Raw genomic sequence first — 21,351 nt, 5'->3', positions numbered from 1 at the left:
TTTTAAAAAAACATTTTATTTGAGAGAAAGAATGAGAGAGAGTGAGACAGCATGAGTGGGGGAGGATCAGAGGGAGAATCAGGCTCCCCACTAAGCAGGGAGCCTGATGAGGGATTCGATCCTGGGACTCCAGGATCATGACGTGAGCTGAAGGCAGTTGCTTAACCAACTGAGCCACCCAGGTGCAGACAAAATACATTTTAAAACGACGACTGTAATAATACACAAAAAAGGTATGTTACATAATAAGAAAGGGGTCAACAAAGTAGTAGATACAACCTTTGTAAATATTTATGCACCCAACATAGGAGCACCTAAATATATAAAGCAAATATTAACAGACCTAAAAGGAGAAATACAATAGTATTTATATAATTATTATAATTTACAATATATGGGGACTCTAATACCCCAATTAGTTCAATGAACAAATCATCCACAAAAAAACTAAGAAGAAAACATTGGTCTTAAACGACATATTAGACCAGATGGACTTAACAGATATTTACAGAACATTCCATACAAAAACAACAAATACACATTTTTCTTAAGTGCACATGGAACATTTTCCAAGACAGATCATATGTTAGGCCATAAAACAAGTCTTAATATATTTAAGACTGAAATAACATCAAGCATCTTTTCTGACTATAATGGTATGAAATCAGAAATTACATAAAGAACAATGAAAAATTAGCCAAGTATGTAGAAATTCAACAACATGCTACTGAACAATCAATGGGTTAAAGGATAAATCAAAAGAGAAATAAAGGATATATCTAGAGACAAACAAAAATGGAAATGTAACAAACCAAAATTTATGGGATATAGCAAAAGCATCAAACATGGTAAGTTCTAACAGTGAAGGTCATAGTGATAAATGCCTATCATCTCCGGAAACAAAGTAATTTTACACCACACAGAACTAGGAGAAAAAAGGAATAAATGAAGCCCAAAGTTAGTAGAAGTAAGGAAATAAAATTTAGAGCAGAAATAAGTGAAATAGACTAAAATGGCAATAGGAAAAAATACTGATGAGACTAAGAGCTGTTTTTTTGAAAAGATAAAATTGACAAACCTTTAGCTACTAGAATGACCAAGAAAAAAGGACTCAAAAATCAGAAATGAAAGAGGTTATGACTAATACCACAGAAATACAAAGGATCATAACAGAATGCTATGAAAAATTATACGCTAACAAACTGAACTGAGAAGAAAGGAATAAATTCCTAGAAATATACAACCTACCAAGATTAGATCACAGAGAAATAGAAAATCTGAAAGACCAATTACTAGTAAGGAGATTGAATTAATAACTGAAAACCACCCAACAAACAAAAGTCTAGGACCATATGGCTTCCCTGGTGAATTCTACCAACATTCAAGGAAGAATTAATACTGATTCTTCTCAAATTCATCCAGAAAAGAGGAGACTTCCAAAATCATTTTACAAGGCCAGCACTACCCTGATACCAAAACCAGACAAGGATGCCACAAAAAAGAAAAACTACAGGCCAATATCTCTGATGAACATAGATGCAAAAATCCTCAAAAGAATGTTAGCGAACTGAGTTCAACAATACATTAATGAAAGGATCATATACCATGACTGAGTGGAATTTATTCCAGGGATGGAAGCATGGTTCAGCATCCACAAATGAATCAATGTGGTATACCACATTAATAAAATGAAGGATGAAAATCATGATCATCTCAACAGATGCAGAAAAAGTAAATGACAAAATTCAACATCCATTTACGATAAAAACTCTCAATGAAGTGGGTATAGAGGGAACATACAAGACAAGGATGACCCTCTTCACCACTTTTTTTTTTTTTTTAAAGATTTTATTTATTTGACAGAGAGAGACACAGTGAGAGAGGAACACAAGCAGGGGGAGTGGGAGAGGGAGAAGCAGGCTTCCCGCTGAGCAGGGAGCCCGATGCGGGGCCCGATCCCAGGACCCTGGGATCATGACCCGAGTCGAAGGCAGACGCCCAACGACTGAGCCACCCAGGCGCCCCAACTCTTCACCACTTTTATTCAACAAAGTATTGGAAGTCCTAGCCAGAACAATTAGGCAAGAGAAAGAAATAAAAGGCATCCAAACTGGAAAGGAAGAAGTAAAACTGTCACTAGTTGCAGATGAGATATTATACACAAAAAATCCGAAAGACTCCATCAAAAAACTGTTAGAATAAACAAATCCAATAAGGTGGCAGAGTACAAAATCAATACACAAAAATCTGTTGTATATTTTACACTAATAATTATCAGAAAGAGAAATTATGAAAACATTCCCATTTATAAGTGCATCAAAAAGAAGAACACCTAGGAATATACTTAGCCAAGGAGGTGAAAGAAAGATTTATATATCAAAAACCATAAGACATTAATGAAAGATATTGAAAACTCACAAATAAATAGAAAGATATTCCATGTTCATGGACTGGAAGAATACTGTTAAAAGGTCCATACTATTTCAAAGCAACCTACAGATTCAATGCAATCCTTATCAATGGCATTTTTCATAGAACTAGAAGAAATAATTCTAAAATTTATATGAAACCATGAAAGACTTTGAATACCAAAGCAAATAGTGACACAATAAGTTAATAATTACCACAAAGTTAAAAATCAGTTTGAAAAACATATTATTTAACACTTCAAATTACATGCTAATTAAAATTGTTTAAAGATCCTAAAAAATGTTGCATGCTAGACAGAACAAAAAAACATGTGCCAGTAATTTCAATCTAACTCCAATTACTTCCTGTACGTCAGTACTCTTCTTCCCACATCATAGTTAACTCTCTTAAGTCTAATCCTTCTTCCACATCACTGCTTTGCAACTGAAATATGCTAAAACGTCCTTTAACATAGACTTTGTGTTTTATTTTATGGAAGTGCTTTCTGGGAAACGCCAAACTAAAAGTTTTTAAAGAAAAAAAATTGTAAATACAAATGTAAACATTTACAAGATAAACAAAAATAAGAATTGGAAGACATTTTGGGAATTAATTATTTTATCTCTTGCATTTTATGGGTAAGGCAATTGAGGGCCAGAGAAGTAAAGTTTTTCATTATGCAGCTGGGACTAGAACCTAATTATGTGGCTTCTTAAAGTATAGATCAACTAAAAGCCCTAAAAAAATTTTTTTTTAAATGTAGACTTATTTTCAAGCATTTGAAATAGAAAGGAAAGACAGTATTACTGGAATGATGTATTGGAAGCAACAACAATGAAATGACAAGCCTTCAAAATATAAGGAGCTCAACAGCTCAATGCTTAACAGTAATGTTGGACAAGATATAATATCTCTTCCAATTACGATACTGACATATTTTCAGTGATGAAAGCTGTAGGAGGTAGAGATAAATGTTGATTACAATCTTAAATTAGATCAGGAACAAGGTTTAATGTCACACATACAAAAATCATAATACTTTTATTTATTTATTTTTTTTTTAAAGATTTTATTTATTTATTTGAGAGAGAGAGCAAGCGAGCAAGGGCACAGAGGGAGAGTGAGAGCAAGAAGCAGACTCGCCGCTGAGCAGGGAGCCTGATGTGGGGTTCGATCCCAGGACGGATCACAACCTGAGCCAAAGGCAGAAGTTTAACCAACTTAGCCACCCAGGCGCCCTCATGATAATTTTAAATACAAGTTGAAGGTACCAATTTAAGACTGCAAAGCAAAATCATAATAACAGGACAGAAAGTAAATACCGCTTTAAAGTTTCTTGGAGGTCAGAGGCAAGGCAATCAATGTGGTTGCCATTGGCCATTGGGCGTAACTGTCCCACCTCGTCTCCCTCAGTGCAACCCATCGGCTCTAAAGCAAATCTGAGTAATGAAGAAAACCTGAAATTGTTTGGGGAATGCAACAATCCAAATGACTATGGGCACAATTATAAAGACTGATCCTGTTACAGGAATGGTTATGAATTTGACCGACCTCAGAGAGTACATGGAGGAGGCAGTTATGAGTGCCCTTGATCATAAGAATCTGGATCTGGATGTGCCACACTTTGCAGATGTTGTAAGCACAACAGAAAATATAGCTGTATGTATCTGGGAAAACCTCCAGAAATTTCTTTCTCTGGGAGTTCTTTTATAAAGTAAAAGTATATGAAACTGACAATACTGTTGTCGTCTATAAAGGAAAATTGCTTTTAGGGGTTAATACTGCAGAAAGATTAATTTCTTTCAAAGGTCTTTATACCCTTGGACTATTAAGAAGTCATCACATAATTGTTACACCTCCACACTGTGTTCTGGAGTGCCTGATTTATTGAAATCATTGTGTAAGACCTACTGTGAATTCAAATCTATTTTAAAACCAAACTTGTAAAAAACATCCTGTGTACCATTTAGAGTCTTTTATCTGTAGATTAAAAATCAGTTCATTTTCAGTAAAATGTTGTGTAGAATTTAAAAGCAAAATAAATCAATTTTTTCCCATTAAAAAAAAAAGTTTCCTGGAGGTCATCTGTAGACAAACCTAGGCTGCTTCTCACTCTTTCACCCTGTATCATACACAAGAAGTACCAGTTATTCAGCAAGTGTTTTTTAATTGCTTACTTGCTGTCTTTCCACTAGATACAAATCTCTCTGTGACTGGTGTAACAAGCCTAATTTTGTACTACCATAATCCTGCCACAGAATATTTCACGTGTACATGCATATTTTTAAGGCATCTTTTGAGTATGAAAGTAAAGTTTAGTTTCAAGAAGAGAAATTTTTACTACATGGCTTTCTAAATTATCGAACTAAAGTAACTGAAACCCATCTTAATACAAATACTCAAAATAAGATAAAAACGAAAACAACCAAACCAACCTGTTTCAAAAACTCAGTTAATTGCAAACAGGAAACAAAAGAATCAAAAAGAACCTGACAGATGGGAAAAATTTTGTAAGATGAAATTTATAATAAAGCCACAAAGAAGTTTTTATTCTAATGGGAATAGTAACAGGAAAAAATTTATCTTTTCAGTAAGTAAAAATTTTTAAAAATCTTGAAAATCAACATGACTTACTCTTTAATATCACGAAGCTGATCAACATCTTGTGATCTTGTAAAATCTGGATCATGGGCTAGCAGGTGAATCATGTATGGAACTACATATTCAGGCAACAGTGATAATAATTTCTCTAAAGTGAAAACATTATTATTAACAATAGTAATAATAGCTTTTATAAAATCCCTCTCTAGTTTTGCATTCTAACCACTTCAGTTTCCATATTTTTTCTCAGTTATTTTAAAATTACAGGCAACATGCTATCTAGATGATAGTGAAATACATTTCAATGTTGAAAGCTACTAAAGCCAAAAGAATAATTTGAGATTATACAGTGAGTCTTTGATAAAGCTGGGAAAATAATTCTTTACTCTCTGACATATGAGCAGTGTGTTTAAATCAAGTCACACTGCTGATCCCATAAGAAAAATATAATTCCTCCAAACAGTTTTATACATTATAAATAGCACTTAGAAACCAGGATTTTAGATGTTAAGTATATCCTAACTATAGCAACAGAATTCTATAAAAATTAAAATTGTAGTGTTTTTATAAATATACTACAATGGAAATATAGGAAATAAAACCCCCCTATAAATTGATACACTCACAAGATACATTTGCACACTTGGAGCTTTCACAATTACTTACCAGTAGCCATGGGGTTCTGTTTAATGTATTCCCTGCGTATACTGATATTTTTTAGTAAACACTGTCGTGCATGTGCTCTTCTTTCCTTCACAGGATCTTTGGCACACAAGGCAAAGATCGCCATATACTCCAATGGGAGTAGTAACTTCACGAGAGCCTTATGCAACTTCTGAGCAAATATCTGCCTTACTTGGTAGCACTCATCCTACAGCAGCAGAAAACCAAAAATACTTAAATGTTAGTACTTTTAAAACCATGACAAAATAACCCAGTTAAGAAAAAAACTGGGAAACATTTACTAAAGAGCAGTTTGTCCCAAAAGTCTTCATTTTAAAAAAATGATTATATTGGGGAATAAATAACAATACTTAAACGATATTTAGTTAGAATAGTTATAATACCAATTCCTTTTGTGCACACAGTAAATGGATCTGTATTCACAGAAAGTAAATGTATTTAACTTTGAAGACCAAGTAATTGACAAAAATAAGAGGATTACTTACATTAATAACAAGTGCACAGAGCTGAAACTGTTCTGGGGTTATAATTTCATGGTAACAAGGTTCCTGAGCAAGCTTCATTATGGCACTACCAGCAGCTAATCGCAAGCGAGACATATCAGATTTACTATAAACAAACAAAAAAGAAATAAACATTTCCTATAACCATTATCATTCATAACAATGCTTTGATCCCTTTTTGGGTGTTAAGGTCTTTAGCATAATTTATGCTTAAAATAACATCATGTACAAATCTGGGAAAGCTACTTTGAGTCCTTGAACTCAACACTGGGGAAAAAGGCTCAAATCATTGTGACTAATGATAAATTTATCTGCCTTCATTTTTAGTTATGTTCTAGTGTAGGTCCTCTACCACAGCCAAGCAGCTCTACTTATGATCACAACTACGGTAACTGCAATGCCAAGAACTCTTTACATCAGGAATGGTATTCCTCATTTTAAGAGGAATACACATTCGTTGTAAAAAACTTGATTAAATCACCTATCATATTAAATGTTTCCTACAGTTTTTAAATGCATGTACATACATACACACATGTAATAAAAATCTAGCCTAAGCCTATGACTGATGAAATGGAGGGGCTAGCAATGGGGAGCTGATTTATACCACAGAAAGGGATGTATCAGACAAATATCTAAGAGGAAAGGATATGGAAATGAGAGCCAGTGTCTATCTGGGCACCTACTCTCTGGGGCAGACTTCCTTTTGTAGCCAAAAAACCCCCCCCAGGAGGTCCAGCCCTTCCACCCCCGCCCAATAGTTTTTTACTCCCTAACTGGTAAAATGGGACAATGAATGAGATGAAAGGACAGTGAGTGTTATTTCAACTTCTATGTTAAACACAGTATGGTTATGACATTTTAAAGACTTCAGGAAACGTGGAGAGCTGGCTGAGTCCATCATTAGCATACAAGAGGAGACAACATGGCACTCCTGGACTACAGGATTATCGGAGTGAACACTGGTATTCTTTTTTTTTTTTTAAAGATTTTATTTATTTATTTGACAGAGAGAGACACAGTGAGAGCAGGATCACAAGCAGGGGGAGTGGGAGAGGGAGAAACAGGCTTCCCGCAGAGTAGGGAGCCCGATGCGGGGCTCGATCCCAGGACCTTGGGATCATGACCTGAGCCAAAGGCAGACGCTTAACAACTGAGCCATCCAGGTGCCCCGAACACTGGTATTCTTGAGGGAACTTCAAATGGCTTCTGAGACAAATGATTCAGGAATTAAAAAAAAAAAAATAGCACCATCTAGGTGCTTAAGCCTGTGCTAGGCTGTGCAAACACTATCTAATTTTCACTCTGTAAGTGAGCAAATTGAGGCTTAGAAAAGTGATTTGTAGAAGTTCACACACTTGGTAAATGGAGTGGAAAGTTTTAGAAGTTTCTGATTCTAGAGCTCAAGCTAAACCATGGCATATATAATACCTAATTAAGATTTGCCTAATATTTCATGACATGTGTGTTCCACAATTAACCACTCCCTTATTTTCTGTGATTAAAAATGCTGCAAAGAACATGTTTGTATGTATGTTTTTGTATGATTCTTTTATTATTTCATGAGTGTAAAAATAGAGTCAAAAGGGTAACATTTATAAGGATCTAGACACAAAATGCCAAACTGTCCTGCCAAGACTGTGCCAGTTTATATTAATAGGAGTAATGAGGGGACCCATTTCCCTGAACCCATGAAACAGTGATTACTTTAAAAAATATTTTTGCTGATTTGATAGTCAAGAGGTATCACTAAGTTTAAACTGTATTTATTGTATTTAGTGATGTTAAACATTTTTAAAAAGGTAAACTGATAATTCATAGTCTTCATCTCTATTGAGGATTCTGCCTATTTATCACGGCTTTATAAGAGCTCATTATTAAGCCTTTGCCACAGTTTCCCCAAATGTAAAACTTATTATCCCTAACTCAGCTCTAATCTTCTAATCTGTTCCTACAATACCCTTGGCTTATTCTATGATAAAGACAATTTTCCATGGTTTTCTTCAGTTTATCAAAGCATTCAGCATCTTTACCGTAATTTGCTCATTTCCTAATCTCCTCCATTAAAATGAACATTCCTTGGAAGGAGAGATTTTATACCTTTAAAAAAAAGCACAGCAGTACCTAGGATGACAGTACTCAATAAATAATGAATGCATAAATGAATAGTTAAATTTGTCCTGTAGTAACACATTTTAAAGTAGGAATGCATCACAAGGAGAATTCTGTAGTTTTATCTGTTGGTATTCCTGGACCCTAGTAAATCAAGAATTTGAAACAAACAAGGGTCATGAAAAATTTGCTTTTATTTTCATCTTAAAATGAACAGAAAGAAATGGTGATTTCACAACACAGTGAAAATGTGCAGAAATGGAAACAATTTGGTTTTTTGCATTCGCAGAACCTTGTTTTAATCTTCTGCAAACCACCAGGAGGGCTGTGACTTTTCCTCCTTTGAACCCCTCCACTGAAGCTTGTATTCTTTTCGTGGTATCCAGTCACCCACCTTGTCCAATCACTATACTACAGGGTAAAAGGTAGGAACTGAATCTTATCTGTTTTTGCTGCAATGCTTTTCATGGTGTTTTGCAAAGTGTAGTATTTCAACAGATATTTGCTTAAGTGAACCAAAAATGTTGAAGCTAACTGTAACATATAGTGATTATGACTAAACATTCACTGGAAAAAGTTTGGTCTTTTTAGAAAAGAAACATTCCATCATTGAGCTGAAAACCCCAAGTGAGTACATTAGATCTGATCCCAAAGCATATGGTGCAATTACAACATGCAATATTAATTAGGTAAATAATTCCTATGTAAGTTCTACCAATATTTTGAGCTGTAAAAACTGGAAAGGAAGAAAGATCTCACCTGATCCTCTTTTGCTCTGTCAGGTCACCCTCACTAACCAACATCGCTGATAATAATCGAAGAGTTGAATTGGCAGATTTAGACTGGTTGTTTTTCATACCCAACAGCCACCTTACCAGAAGTTTAATTGCCTGTACCTATAAAATATTAACATGCTAAAAAAAAAAGGAACTTAAAATTCCAATTAAAGGGAAGATTAATTTATGTCAATTAGATTAGTGAGGTTGCTTAACTGCTGGTGGACATGTTTTATTAAACAAGTCTGTAGGATAGTAACAATAACAGTAAGAGTATTTATTGTTTAATCGATAATAGGCACTTTTCCCAGAGCTGTACATGTATTAACTTATTTGATGTTCCAAACAAGCCTACAAGGGAGGTGTTTTTATTTCCAATAGATAAGGCAGCAGAGACACATTACTATGCTAGATAACTTGCCCAAAGTCTGGCTCCTGAACCCAGGCTTTTTGCAGTTGCCCAAAATTTTCAAATTATTTGAAAATATATCGTTTAAAAATAACTATTTAAACTATACCTATTACAGTGATTAAAATGAGCTATTTAGATAGACTTTAATATTTTTATAGTACTGCAAAAACTACTTTGAAGAAACCACTAAGTCTGATTCTGTCTATCCTGATTAAAAAAACTAGGAGATTCCATAATTATTTGTGGTCATAATTTCTTGGAGGTTTATACTCAAAAGATTGCTACCAATACATGTGAAAGAACTAGCCAAAGGATCTAGGTATTATTTACGATATTTATTGACAATCTGGAAAAAAGAATTGATGGAACAGACTAGGAAGCTATACAAGGTGAAACAGATTATCAAGGAAGATGGTAACAAAACAAGTCTTGTCTTCAACCCCAATACTACCACTTTAAAAATTAGTTTTACTGAGAGACATTTTGTACCTATCAAAAGTTACCAATTCGATGACAGCTATCTGTTTTTGCCAAGTTAATATACATATTTTTGTAGAGAGTGGTAGTTAGGCTAGACCTGAGATGCTTCTGAGCATCGACATCCTACAAACAATTTCTGTGTAAAACAGCCTCACTGAAATTATTTTAGCAGGCATGAAGTTCTACAGAAGATGCTGACATATCTATATATAAATAACTCAATGAGGACTATAATTTCTTTGAGAGAAACAACTTTTGATTGAAAAATAAAGTACCTCATTTAAAAATACTATTAGCTGTCAGATTAAAGAAAAAGGGTGTCTATGAATGTTCATTATTTCAACACAAAAGTTATCAAGGCCTACACAAATTTACCTTTGCTAGTACTTCAGGGGAAACCTCTTCATCTGGAGACCATAATTTTCCATTCTTCTCACCTGTTGACTATAGACAATTGAATATATTTAACTCTTAGAAAGATTTTTTAAAGTTTCCTTCATTAAGTTTTTCATGCTGAACAATGCAGTGCTCTAGGAAACCTATAGGAAAGTCACCAGAGCTTGAAAAAGAACAAAGCTGGAGGACGTGAACTTCTTGATTTCAAAACTTACTACAAATTTATAGTAATCAAGACAAAATGGATGGCACTGACATGTATAGGCATATAGACCAATGGAATGAAACAGAGAACCCAGAAAACCCTCACATATATGGTCAACTGATTTTTAACAAGGTTGCTAAGGCCAATTACTTCAAACAAATGGTGCTGGAAAAACTAGATATCCACAAGCAAAAAAAAGATGAACTGTTACCTTACATCATATACAAAAATTAACTCAAAAAAAATAAATCAAAGATCTTAATTTAAGAGCTAAAACTATTAAAACTCTTAAAAGAAGATACAGGGGAATATCTTCATCATCTTTGATTTGGCAAATATCTGACAAGGGTTTAATACTCAGTATATATAAAGAATTCTTACAACTCAGCAACAATAAACACCCCAATTAAAAGTGTGCAAAGGACTTTGAATGTCCAAGAAGATACACAAATGGCCAAAAGCATATGGGAAAAAAAAAACACCTTCACACTGTTAGTCATTAGAGAAACACAAACCAAAACCACAAGATACTACTTCACATCCACTAGAATGGCCATTGTCAAAAACACAGAAAAGAGGAAGCATTGGCAAAGATGTGACAAAAACTGGAAGGCTTGTGCATTGATGTTAGGAATGCAAAAATGGTACAGCCACTGTGAAAAACAGTGGGGTGGTCCCTCAAAAAGTACAACATAGAATGACCATGTGACCTAGCAATTCCACTCCGAGGTACAGATCGAAAAGATTTGAAAACAGGGTCACAAATGTTCACATCAGCATTATTCACAAAAGTTAAAAGGTGGGAAAAAACACAACTGTCCATTAACAGATGAATAAAAAAAATGTAGGCTACAGATACAACATTATTCTGGCATTAAATGAATTAACTTCTGATACATAACACAAATGAACCTTGAAGTCATTATGCTAAGTGAAATATGCCAGGAACAAAAGGACAAATATTGTATGATAAGAGGTATCTAGAAGAGGCAAATGCAAAGTCAGAACAAAGTACAACAGAGGTGTTACCAAAGGCTGTGGGAAGGAAGCAATGGGAGTTATTGGTTAATGAATGCAGAGTTTCTGAGATTAAAATGTTCTGAAAATCGTGGTGACAGTTACACAAAAAATGTGGGTACATATTTTAGGTGGTACTTTGGGTCATTTCAGAGAGTTGTTTGGCTTTCCTGGGTATTTCCTATGTATACGGGAGGCATACATGGTATAAAACTTCTTTTTATTTTTTAAAAAACCAAATCAAACAAAAACACCCACCCAACAACAAAAACAAGAATGTTGGTGTATGTAAGTGATAGACACTTAAAAATGGCAAAAATGCCGTTTATATTAGGCATATTTTACCAAACAGCAACAAAAAAGAGCCTTGTGAACTACAATCTAGTCAATCTAAGAGGGGTCTTAAATTTCACATTTGTTGCCATTCATATCTATCAGTACTGCAAAGAACAGCCTGAATGTGTTGAGTGGGAAATGACACTTTGGCCATGCTCTTCCATTCTTGTCTATTACATCCAAATGGGGGAAGGGAAAGAGGATGGAATGCACTGGCAAATGTCTTTCTTTTTAAGTTTAGATATCGAAGGTTCCAAAGACTATTGGATCATGTGGAAGGAATAGGTAAGCTGGATAAATTAGCACTTCATTGAAAGTCATCCACAATGATCCAGCAGGTAAAACAGATTTGTCTTCATTCAACAACTTTTTAATTTAGATCTACTTGGTAAAGTAGTGATTCTTAATCAGAGGTGTGTTTCAGGAATCACTTGGCGTGCCTTTTCAAGCTATATATTCCCAGGCTCCAGCCCAGAGTTAATAAATTAGCATGTATGCACATACACGTGTGTGTACCCACCCCACACACTTCAATAACTAAAATGTGCATCTAGTGCCAAAAATGCAATGTAATTATATTTCAAAACACTAGTTAAATACAAATCCACTCATATTTTTAACAACATCTGATAAAATTCTAGCACTCCAGTAAATTGTCCTTCAAATGTTAGGATAATAGCATTTGACTTATATTTTTTACTTCATGATTCATCCATCTCATGTTCTCATTTTTTCTTTCTTAAATGTTAAGTTCTGGTAATAGCTACATAAAGTCAGGATGTCATTTGGAAATTTAAGTAAATAAGGAGAGAAAACACAATAATTTAAAAGGAAAATTAAATAGAGAAGCAGAAATGTTTCTGTGATAAAGATGTAAATAGTTTTAGTCTTATTCTAAATTTAATTAAATTAGAAACTTACCCTGTCATTCATTAGCAGATCTTTCACAATAAAATTTGCTACTACAGATTTCATTGGGGAAGCAAATTGATCTGGTGCTAACATAGAAATGTGGCCCAATGAAACTAATGGAGTTATAAGTTGTTCTGGTACATCAGCATTCAGACTCCTACTGAGTGGCTATAAAAATAAAACAGTCAAAATTACCAGTTTTGTTTTATAAATATCTAGACATTCTATGGAAACAGTAAATGTTCCTGACCCTCCTGAGTTTGTTGTGCCCAAACAAAGCTGTGCTAATATGATCAAAAGTAGCTTCAGCCATATTAGACACTCAATTTTTATTTCAACTACTGAAATTCAGTAAGATTGAAAGAATCCAGGAAAAAAAAAAAAAGCACACATAAAAGGCAGAAGTAAAAACAAGAACATTTCTGCATCATCAAATCAGCATTATTTTCAAGCCATCTACAATAATAGGCTTGTTATGTTGGTGGACTTCTTACCCTATGGGGACATTTTAAAGACCATGGACCATAAATAAGTGTTCACTGGGTTCTGCTGATACTATATCCAATTTATAATAACAGGAGTACCTTTCCAACAGTGGAAATCAGGTCAAGGATCACACATAAGAAAAGGCAAACAGGACTAATTTTCAGGTAGGGTTTTCAGGTACTTTGGGTAGTTCAAAGTTACTTTCTGAGGATACATACCACAGAGCCAATAAAGCTAAAACTAAGTAAAATGTTCTAACACAAACACACAAAATATTCTTCTGTATGTAGGATTTGAACATATAATGTGAACTAAAGGCTATGAATACAGTGCTAAAAAAAAGAGAGCCCCTGCTCCCATAGAATTTATATACGAGGGTGAGACTAAAATATAGTCAAAAAAAATCTACCTTCTATCTTCATCAAACCACACAGCATAAAAATAAAAATCAACATAAACGCATCCATAAACGCATCCTATATATTATATATACCTCAAAAATCTGTGCAAGCTGGACTTCTTTATTTGTGAATATGGCATGTATACAGTGAACAGCCTGTTTTGCTTGGTGTGGAGTACCTCTCTTTGCTTTCTGATGTAAAATGGGAATTAAGGTCCTGTAAAAAATAATATCATAGTTTAAAAAAAAAGCCCATATACCACAAGTAGTTCTTTTGGTTGTCTCCTCTACCTACTTTCCCATAACTGTCTGGATGTATGCTGGTAGAGAAGCCTCTCATTATTTTTTTAAGTTTATTTAAGTAATCTCTACACCCAATGTGGGGCTCGAACTCCCATGACGCTGATATCAAGAGTTTGCGTGCCGCACCGACTGAGCCAGCTGGGCACCCCGAGGAGACTCCCTTAAAAATTACCTCATCTATAGAAAGATTTAAAGCTCTTTATCTGTCCTCAACTATAATCTAAGAAATACAATGTCTCAAGAAAAACTACTTCTGGGGGCACCTGGGTGGCTCAGTCGTTAAGCATCTGCCTTCGGCTCAGGTCATGATCCCAGGGTCCTGGGATCGAGCCCTCCATTGGGCTCTGGGCTCAGCAGAGAGCCTGCTTCTCCCTCTCCCACTCCCCCTGCTTGTGTTCCCTCTTTCGCGGTCTCTCTCTGTCACATAAATAAATAAATAAATAAAAAAGAAAAAAAGGAAAAGGCTACTTCGGGAGACAATTTCTGTTTTAAAGCCACCTCATGAATATGGAGAAATAAACAAGCCACCCTTAATTTATAATCTAAAACTTGCCCCATGCCATACTCTTATATCTACCTTCTAAGTACATATTCCTAATTTTCCATTTCCCTTTCACAATCCCCTTCAGTTATTTTAAAGCAGTCATGGAAAAAAAGTAGCAAAAGGCCAAGTTTTATTAAAAAGTTGAGATGATACCAGTGAAACAAAGTATGCAAGGATACAGACATATATTGGTAGAGGAGTAATAAAAGCATCTAACGATTATTGAGTACTTGTGCCAAGCACCTTTCTAAGTGTTTTTACATGGATTAAGTCAATTAATCCTCACAGTCACACAAAGAGGACTGTTATATTAAACAGATAAGAAAACTAAAGGACAAAAATATTATTTAAGCTTCTTAAGCTGACAGAGCTAGTATTTGGTGAGGTTGGGATGTGAAGATGTGTTCCAAGATCCCTGCACTTAACCTCCAAATTGACACTGAAGATCAAAGTAAAACAATCTTTCCTTAGGACAATATGTACTTTATTGTCCTACATTACAGTCTTAAGCATTAAATGTTGATGATATGGGAAACACTGTACGAAGAAAACAGCATGTGTGTATCAACCTATAAAAGAACAGGTATATACATCAAGTAGATAAAATACTCTTAAAAATTACGAAGTATTGATAGTGACTCTTTTTCTCCTTTATATATCCTAAAGTTTCAGTTTTTTACAATGAACATACACATATTTTTTTTAATCAGAAGAAAATCTATTTAAGGCAAAAAAAATTTAAGGAAAAATAGCTGTCATTCATTTACTGCAGAAGTCCTATTTTATAGATTATAAAGTCAGTTGTGTCAAATACAATGGTGAAAAAGGGTCCTCTCATGAAAACAGGAGGCTAGACATTAAGAGCAAGTACCCCAGATTCCAGGTCATGCACCTCAACCAAAAAACTGGAACATATGCTAGTCAGCATAAAGTGGATTTGACATTTCTGAGTATGCCACATTTCTTTGTACACAGGTTTAAAATGGTAAGCTAGGGATTTCTATGCCCAAGCAGCCTCCTTAACTGAGCACTCTTTCTCTCACAAACTCATTTACCAGTAACAGTTCTTTTTTTTTTAAGATTTTATTTATTTATTTGAGAGAGAGAATGAGAGACAGAGAGCACGAGAGGGAAGAGGGTCAGAGGGAGAAGCAGACACCCCGCTGAGCAGGGAGCCCGATGCGGGACTCGATCCCGGGACTCCAGGATCATGACCTGAGCCGAAGGCAGTCGCCCAACCAACTGAACCACCCAGGCGCCCTAAGAGTAACAGTTCTTATAAATAACACAAGTAACAAGGGAGACGCAGCACTGATCAAATTGTTGTTAAACATATTATTAATTCTTCTTAGTCTAATGAAATGACAACACATAAATCAACTTTAACCTTTTTCCTTGTTATTCTAGTGTGCTATAATCTAATGATGCCATCAAGGTTATTGTTGAGGCCTGCACTGTTGTGCTTCTCTGCTTTTCAAGGATTCTCTCCTTCCTTCCTAGTCTTTTTTTTTTTTTTTTTAAGATTAAAAAAAATTTTTTTTTAATGAGAGAGAGAGCACAAGCAGGGGGAGCGGCAGGGAGAGGGAGAGGGAGAAGCAGGCTTCCCGCCGAGCAGGGAGCCCGATGTGGGGCTCGATCCCAGGACCCCGGGGATCATGACCTGAGCTGAAGGCAGACGCTTAACCGACTGAGCCACCCAGGCATCCTTTTCTAATTAGTCTTAAGAGGTTTTGGGGCGCCTGGGTGGCTCAGTCGGTTAAATGTCTGCTTTTGGCTCAGGGATGGAGCCCTGAGCTGGGCTCTCTGCTCAGCAAAAGCCTGCTTCTCCCTCTCCCTGCTGCTCTGCCTACTTGTGCTCTGTGTCAAATAAATAAATAAAATCTTAAAAAAAAAAAGAATAAGAGGTTTTATTCCTTGTGTCCAAAAATTAATGATTCCATCTATCCCCATTTTTCCACTGCTTCATTTTGGATAGAATTCCTTTAAGAATAAATCCTTTACCTTAAAAAAGGTTCTCCTACCTTGAAAAACTCACCAGAAACTTTATCCTACTGTGTCAATGGTTTTTCTTTCAATGTACAAATATAAAGATTATTCTCTCTCGACTATAAACTCCTTGAGAACAGGGACTGACTGTAGTAATTCTTTATTATTAGCCAGTACATGAGAATGAAAAGAATGTATAATAAACATTGACTTATTTCTCAAATTAAACTATTAGCTCACAAATTTAATAAAAACTAGGAGTCAGGAGTTCTCTTATCCTATTATTACCTGGTAAGGAAAAACTGGTTTGATTTGGATATATCCAAAACTATTTGCATATACCCTGAACATCTGATTCAACAGCTATCAGCAATGTGTTTTTCTTCCAAAAGACATCTCCCACATCTTTTGTCTAAATATAAACTCTCAGCACAAATTTGATCCTAAGGCAACCTCTTTAAGATGCCAAAGTAAAAATATCAACATGTATTTCATTCTTATGGTGAAAGGGGAAAGGTAATCTTGAGAGAGAGATCAAAATTATCAAAGCACCACTGCCAACAACCAACCAACTAATAAGATACGCTATTAAGCACACTACTTGATTATCCCATTCTTTGGTGAGACATGAATGTGTCAGCTATTGAATTTAAACCAGCTGAGAAAAAAAAAATGAACATACTTAGATAACGAAGATATATTAACCATAAATTTGAAATTCTGTGAAAACTCTTGATTATTAATATTAATATTTAAAATCTTGTTATAAACAAAGTTTCAGTTTGTTCTTTTAATGGTGGAGGAGGAGAATGAGGCAGAGTAAAGATAAAACAAAGGATACAGAAAAGTAGCTTTTTTTTTCTTTTTTTTTAAGTAGGCTCCACGCCCCACATGGGGCTTGAACTCATGACCCTGAGATCAAGAGCTGGATGCTCTACAGACTGAGTCACCCAGTTGCCCCCAGACAAGTAGCTTCTAAGTAAAAATTCTCTTTCCTCACTCCTATCTTCCTCCATGAAAGGGAAAATGGACTGTATGGCTCCCACACTTAAAAAACTTGTGTTAAAACAACAACAAAAACCACTTTGTGTTTACCATGAGAAAAAATATACTCACGATCGTATCTGGGGTAGGTCTGTTTCTATTTTGTGGCCTGTATTTCTAAAAATTTGTATAGCAGCTTCTGCTACCTTGTCATCTTCCATTCTGAGGCACTGTAACAGGGACTCATATGTCTCTGCAGAGTGGAACGAGGTAGGATGTGTGAAAGACAGAACCTGGAGGAATAGATACAGCTTTAGAAGTATAGACAATGGTTTTAATCCATTAAAAGATAATATTTTCTACTATAAATACAATTCAAAATATTGGGCTGCATATGCTAGCTATACAGAATGAAGATTTTATTTCATAGCCTCCTTTGCAATTTGTTGCATTTAATCAGACATTAGCAGAAATATCGTGCATTAGATTCCTTAAGAGAGTTGATTTATATCCCTTGCCCTATTTTCTTCTTCACCTCTTAGTCTATCCTGATACTGGGAATGCAGAAAACGTGGCTCCTTTTTTATGGACTGTGATATTGTGAAGTGAACAAAATGTTAACACAGCTTTATTTCGCTGGCAAAAAGATACTCTATAAGGGATATTTTAAGTGGAATCCATCACAAAAAGTGCACTGGGTGTAGCTATAAACAAGCCATAACTGTGAACTTTTATCATGATTACAAACATAAATAATTATTCCCTTACTTATGCCTACATAAGTCCCAGTCTATCCCAAAGGAATGTACAGCAAGTTAGACACAACATGTCTACAAAGTTTACTTTCTATGAAGTGGGAACAATTTAGTTAGCATAATATCAGTAATAAGGGCTAAGTGGAGAAGTGAGGGGCAGGGGATGGAGTATGTAGTCTTCATTAACTTATTCAATAAGCATTTATTTACTGGGTTATAAAGTAAAGAGATTGTCTCATTTGGTTAGGTTCTTGTTGATAATTAGATAATACGTTGACATGTTAAATAAGTTGATAATATAAAACCTTATTAAGTTTTACTTACAGAAAAAAGGAGAATCAAATTTGAAAAACTGAAAAAACCTATTAAAAATGTTTATCTTAAGGATGATTTCACTCTTAAAACTACTTAAAAATATAACCTCATTATTAAAAATATAATTAGAATCTTTCTTATGAAGCATCATATCAATTATTTCCATGAAATCATATTTAAGACCATTCTAGTACAATCCCATCACTGTTTTCTTTCTCACGTCCACTGCATTGATTTGTCTCTTCTCCCTTAGTTTATATATTGTAATGATCTAAACATTTTTTGCCTTCAATTTCCTTTCCTCTTTACTCCATCTGATGAAAGCTCTGTCAAGTGCTGTTATCATATTAAAAGCCAGAATGAAAGACCCCGATAATACCTTTCTGCTCCAACAGCATTCCACAATCTAAAACCAATTTTGTCTCCCATTATTCCCCAAAGCAGTCCTTTTCTCTGGTTAGGCTAGACTCCAACAATTCCTAAAATATGCCAAGAATTATCTTCTTTGATGATGCTGTGTTTCCCCTAGATTAAGTCATATCTTATCCATAAAGTCTTGTCTGACCTGGCTCTTAACTAATTGCTCTATTCTCTGAATTCTTTGGCATAAGAATATAAATATGATTAGCAATTGTTTAAAAATTCCCTGATCAGACAGATGCTATTATTATGTAATTCCTGTGAGCAATCCTACTGCTCCAGATGAAAGGTAAGACTAGATCATTTAGAACATACTGGTACAAGCACATATTATTAAATACAGGCACGCAAATGATGAAACCGCAAACCCCCAAAACATTATTATTTTATAATGTAAAACAATTACATTATTGTAATGTAAAAACACACATTATTTTTTATAAACTGTGATTTCTACCACAAATGTTTAATCTTTCAAATACTTTCCAGTGAAATAAAGTCCAACTCTTACATATCCTTATGGGAGTTCAAATTAAAACTGTGGAAATGCATGGAGACAAAATTATCTCAAAAGTACCTTAAGAAGTTCAAGTCCTGAACGAATAGCTGTATCTGGACTTACACCCTCCTCTTCATCATCTGCTGTCCCCTCTATTGATTTATTCATCAGTTTTACCAGTGCACTATTAAAACGAGAAAATCTCAATTAGTAACCTTAGTAGATTAGTAACTGTATCCTAACTGCACTGTGGCAGAACACATACAGAATCTAAACATCAGATACAAATATGTTCATGGAGAAAAAACTTTTTTTAAACTTTGCTCCTTATTTGACAGCTGAGATATTTTTTAGTTTATCTCCCTATACCACCGACCAAACTCCATGTGTAACTCTACTGAAAAACAACAAAACTAAAATTAAACGACACATACTGGAAATATAATTTACTATTGATTTCTATGTATAAAGATATCATTTACAATCTTAGGAAAAACAAGAGAGGGCAGCTGCTAAATGGACAAATGGCAATTCACTCAAAGCAAAAAGCTAATAGTTAACAAAAACATGGACAAAGATGTTTAAATTAATCCCTGATAATTAATTTACTGAATCAGTAATTACATTCCTAGAAACTCATAGCAAAGCAGTTCATCAAAAGCATGTTATATTCATAAATAGATTCATCAATTAAAAACCCGCTTAATTACAAAAATACAGATTCTAAGGGACACATGCACCCTGATGTTTATAAGCAGCCTTATCAACAAGAGCCAAACTGTGGAGAGAGCCCAAATGTCCATTGACTGATGAACGGATAAAGAAGAGGTGGTACATATATACAATAGAATATTACTCAGCCATCAAAAAGAATGAAATCTTGCCATTTGTAATGATGTGGACAGAACTAGAGTGTATTATAAGTGAAATAAATCAGAGAAAGACAAATACCGTATGATTTCACTCATATATAGAATTTAAGAAACAAAACAGACAAACATATGGGAAAGGAAAAGAAAGAAAGAAAAGAAAAAGAGAGAGGGAAACAAACCGTAAGAGACTCTTAACAATAAAGAACAAACTGAGGGCTGATGAGGGAGGGGGATGGGGGATGGGCTAGATAGGTGATGGGTATTAAGGAGGGCACTTACTGTGATGAACACCAGATGTTGTATATAAGTGATGAATCACTAAATTCTATTTCTGAAACCAATACTGTACTGTATGTTAACTAGAATTTAAATATTTAAAAAACCATTTAATTGTCCAACATTATGGAATTAATTTTTCAAACATACCTAACCACCACAAAATGGAGTATTACTTGGTCAATAAAAATCAGTCTATGTAGCAAGATGATACTATTTTAAGTAAAAACAGATGTGATTTTTGGTTTTGAGACTGCTTCCTCATCAGTAAACTGAAGATAATACTACCTTATTTTGAGGGACATTAAATTATTACAGCAAATGGCCTAGTATACAGCAAATATTTAACAAATGGAAGCTAATGATAAATTTTAGGTGAAAATTTTTCCTTTGGAAAAATATGCATATTTTAAATTATTAAAAAAATTTTAAGTACAAAATATATAAGATGCACATATGCAATCTTCTATATAATTTAAACCACTTTTAGTACTTTTCTTTCTAACAACACAATAATTTAAAAACCTTAGTATCTTCAATTGATTTAAAAAAACAACTTTTTTTTTTTTGAGAAAACAAATTAGGGGTGTGTGTAAACAGTAGCCTGAAATATAATTTATATATCATATAATTCACATATTTAAAATGTGTAATTCAATGGTTTTTAG

At 34.5% G+C, this 21,351-nt stretch overlaps 1 protein-coding gene across 3 annotated transcripts in view; it reads right to left on the bottom strand.

Moving 5' to 3' along the window:
• PDS5A (PDS5 cohesin associated factor A) overlaps positions 1-21,351 on the bottom strand; it is a 132,664-nt gene that overhangs the window by 27,312 nt on the left and 84,001 nt on the right. For 2 of the 3 annotated variants that reach the window (XM_031027021.2, XM_006732321.3), the window contains exons 18-26: positions 19,614-19,719; positions 17,679-17,839; positions 13,823-13,946; positions 12,853-13,011; positions 10,353-10,421; positions 9,069-9,205; positions 6,180-6,303; positions 5,677-5,881; positions 5,044-5,158 (exon numbers count right to left, since the gene is read on the bottom strand). In XM_031027021.2, the coding sequence (XP_030882881.1) occupies positions 5,044-5,158; positions 5,677-5,881; positions 6,180-6,303; positions 9,069-9,205; positions 10,353-10,421; positions 12,853-13,011; positions 13,823-13,946; positions 17,679-17,839; positions 19,614-19,719 (1,200 nt within the window). Of the gene's footprint in view, positions 1-5,043; positions 5,159-5,676; positions 5,882-6,179; positions 6,304-8,485; positions 8,721-9,068; positions 9,206-10,352; positions 10,422-12,852; positions 13,012-13,822; positions 13,947-17,678; positions 17,840-19,613; positions 19,720-21,351 lie in introns of those variants that run through there. The other variant, XM_031027023.2, reaches the window with a different exon arrangement.

This window comes from Leptonychotes weddellii, chromosome 2 (genome assembly GCF_054177405.1).
Source record: "Leptonychotes weddellii isolate Sample4059 chromosome 2, ASM5417740v2, whole genome shotgun sequence".
Taxonomy (NCBI): Eukaryota; Metazoa; Chordata; class Mammalia; order Carnivora; family Phocidae; genus Leptonychotes; species Leptonychotes weddellii.
This window is presented reverse-complemented; position numbering and strand designations above follow the sequence as displayed.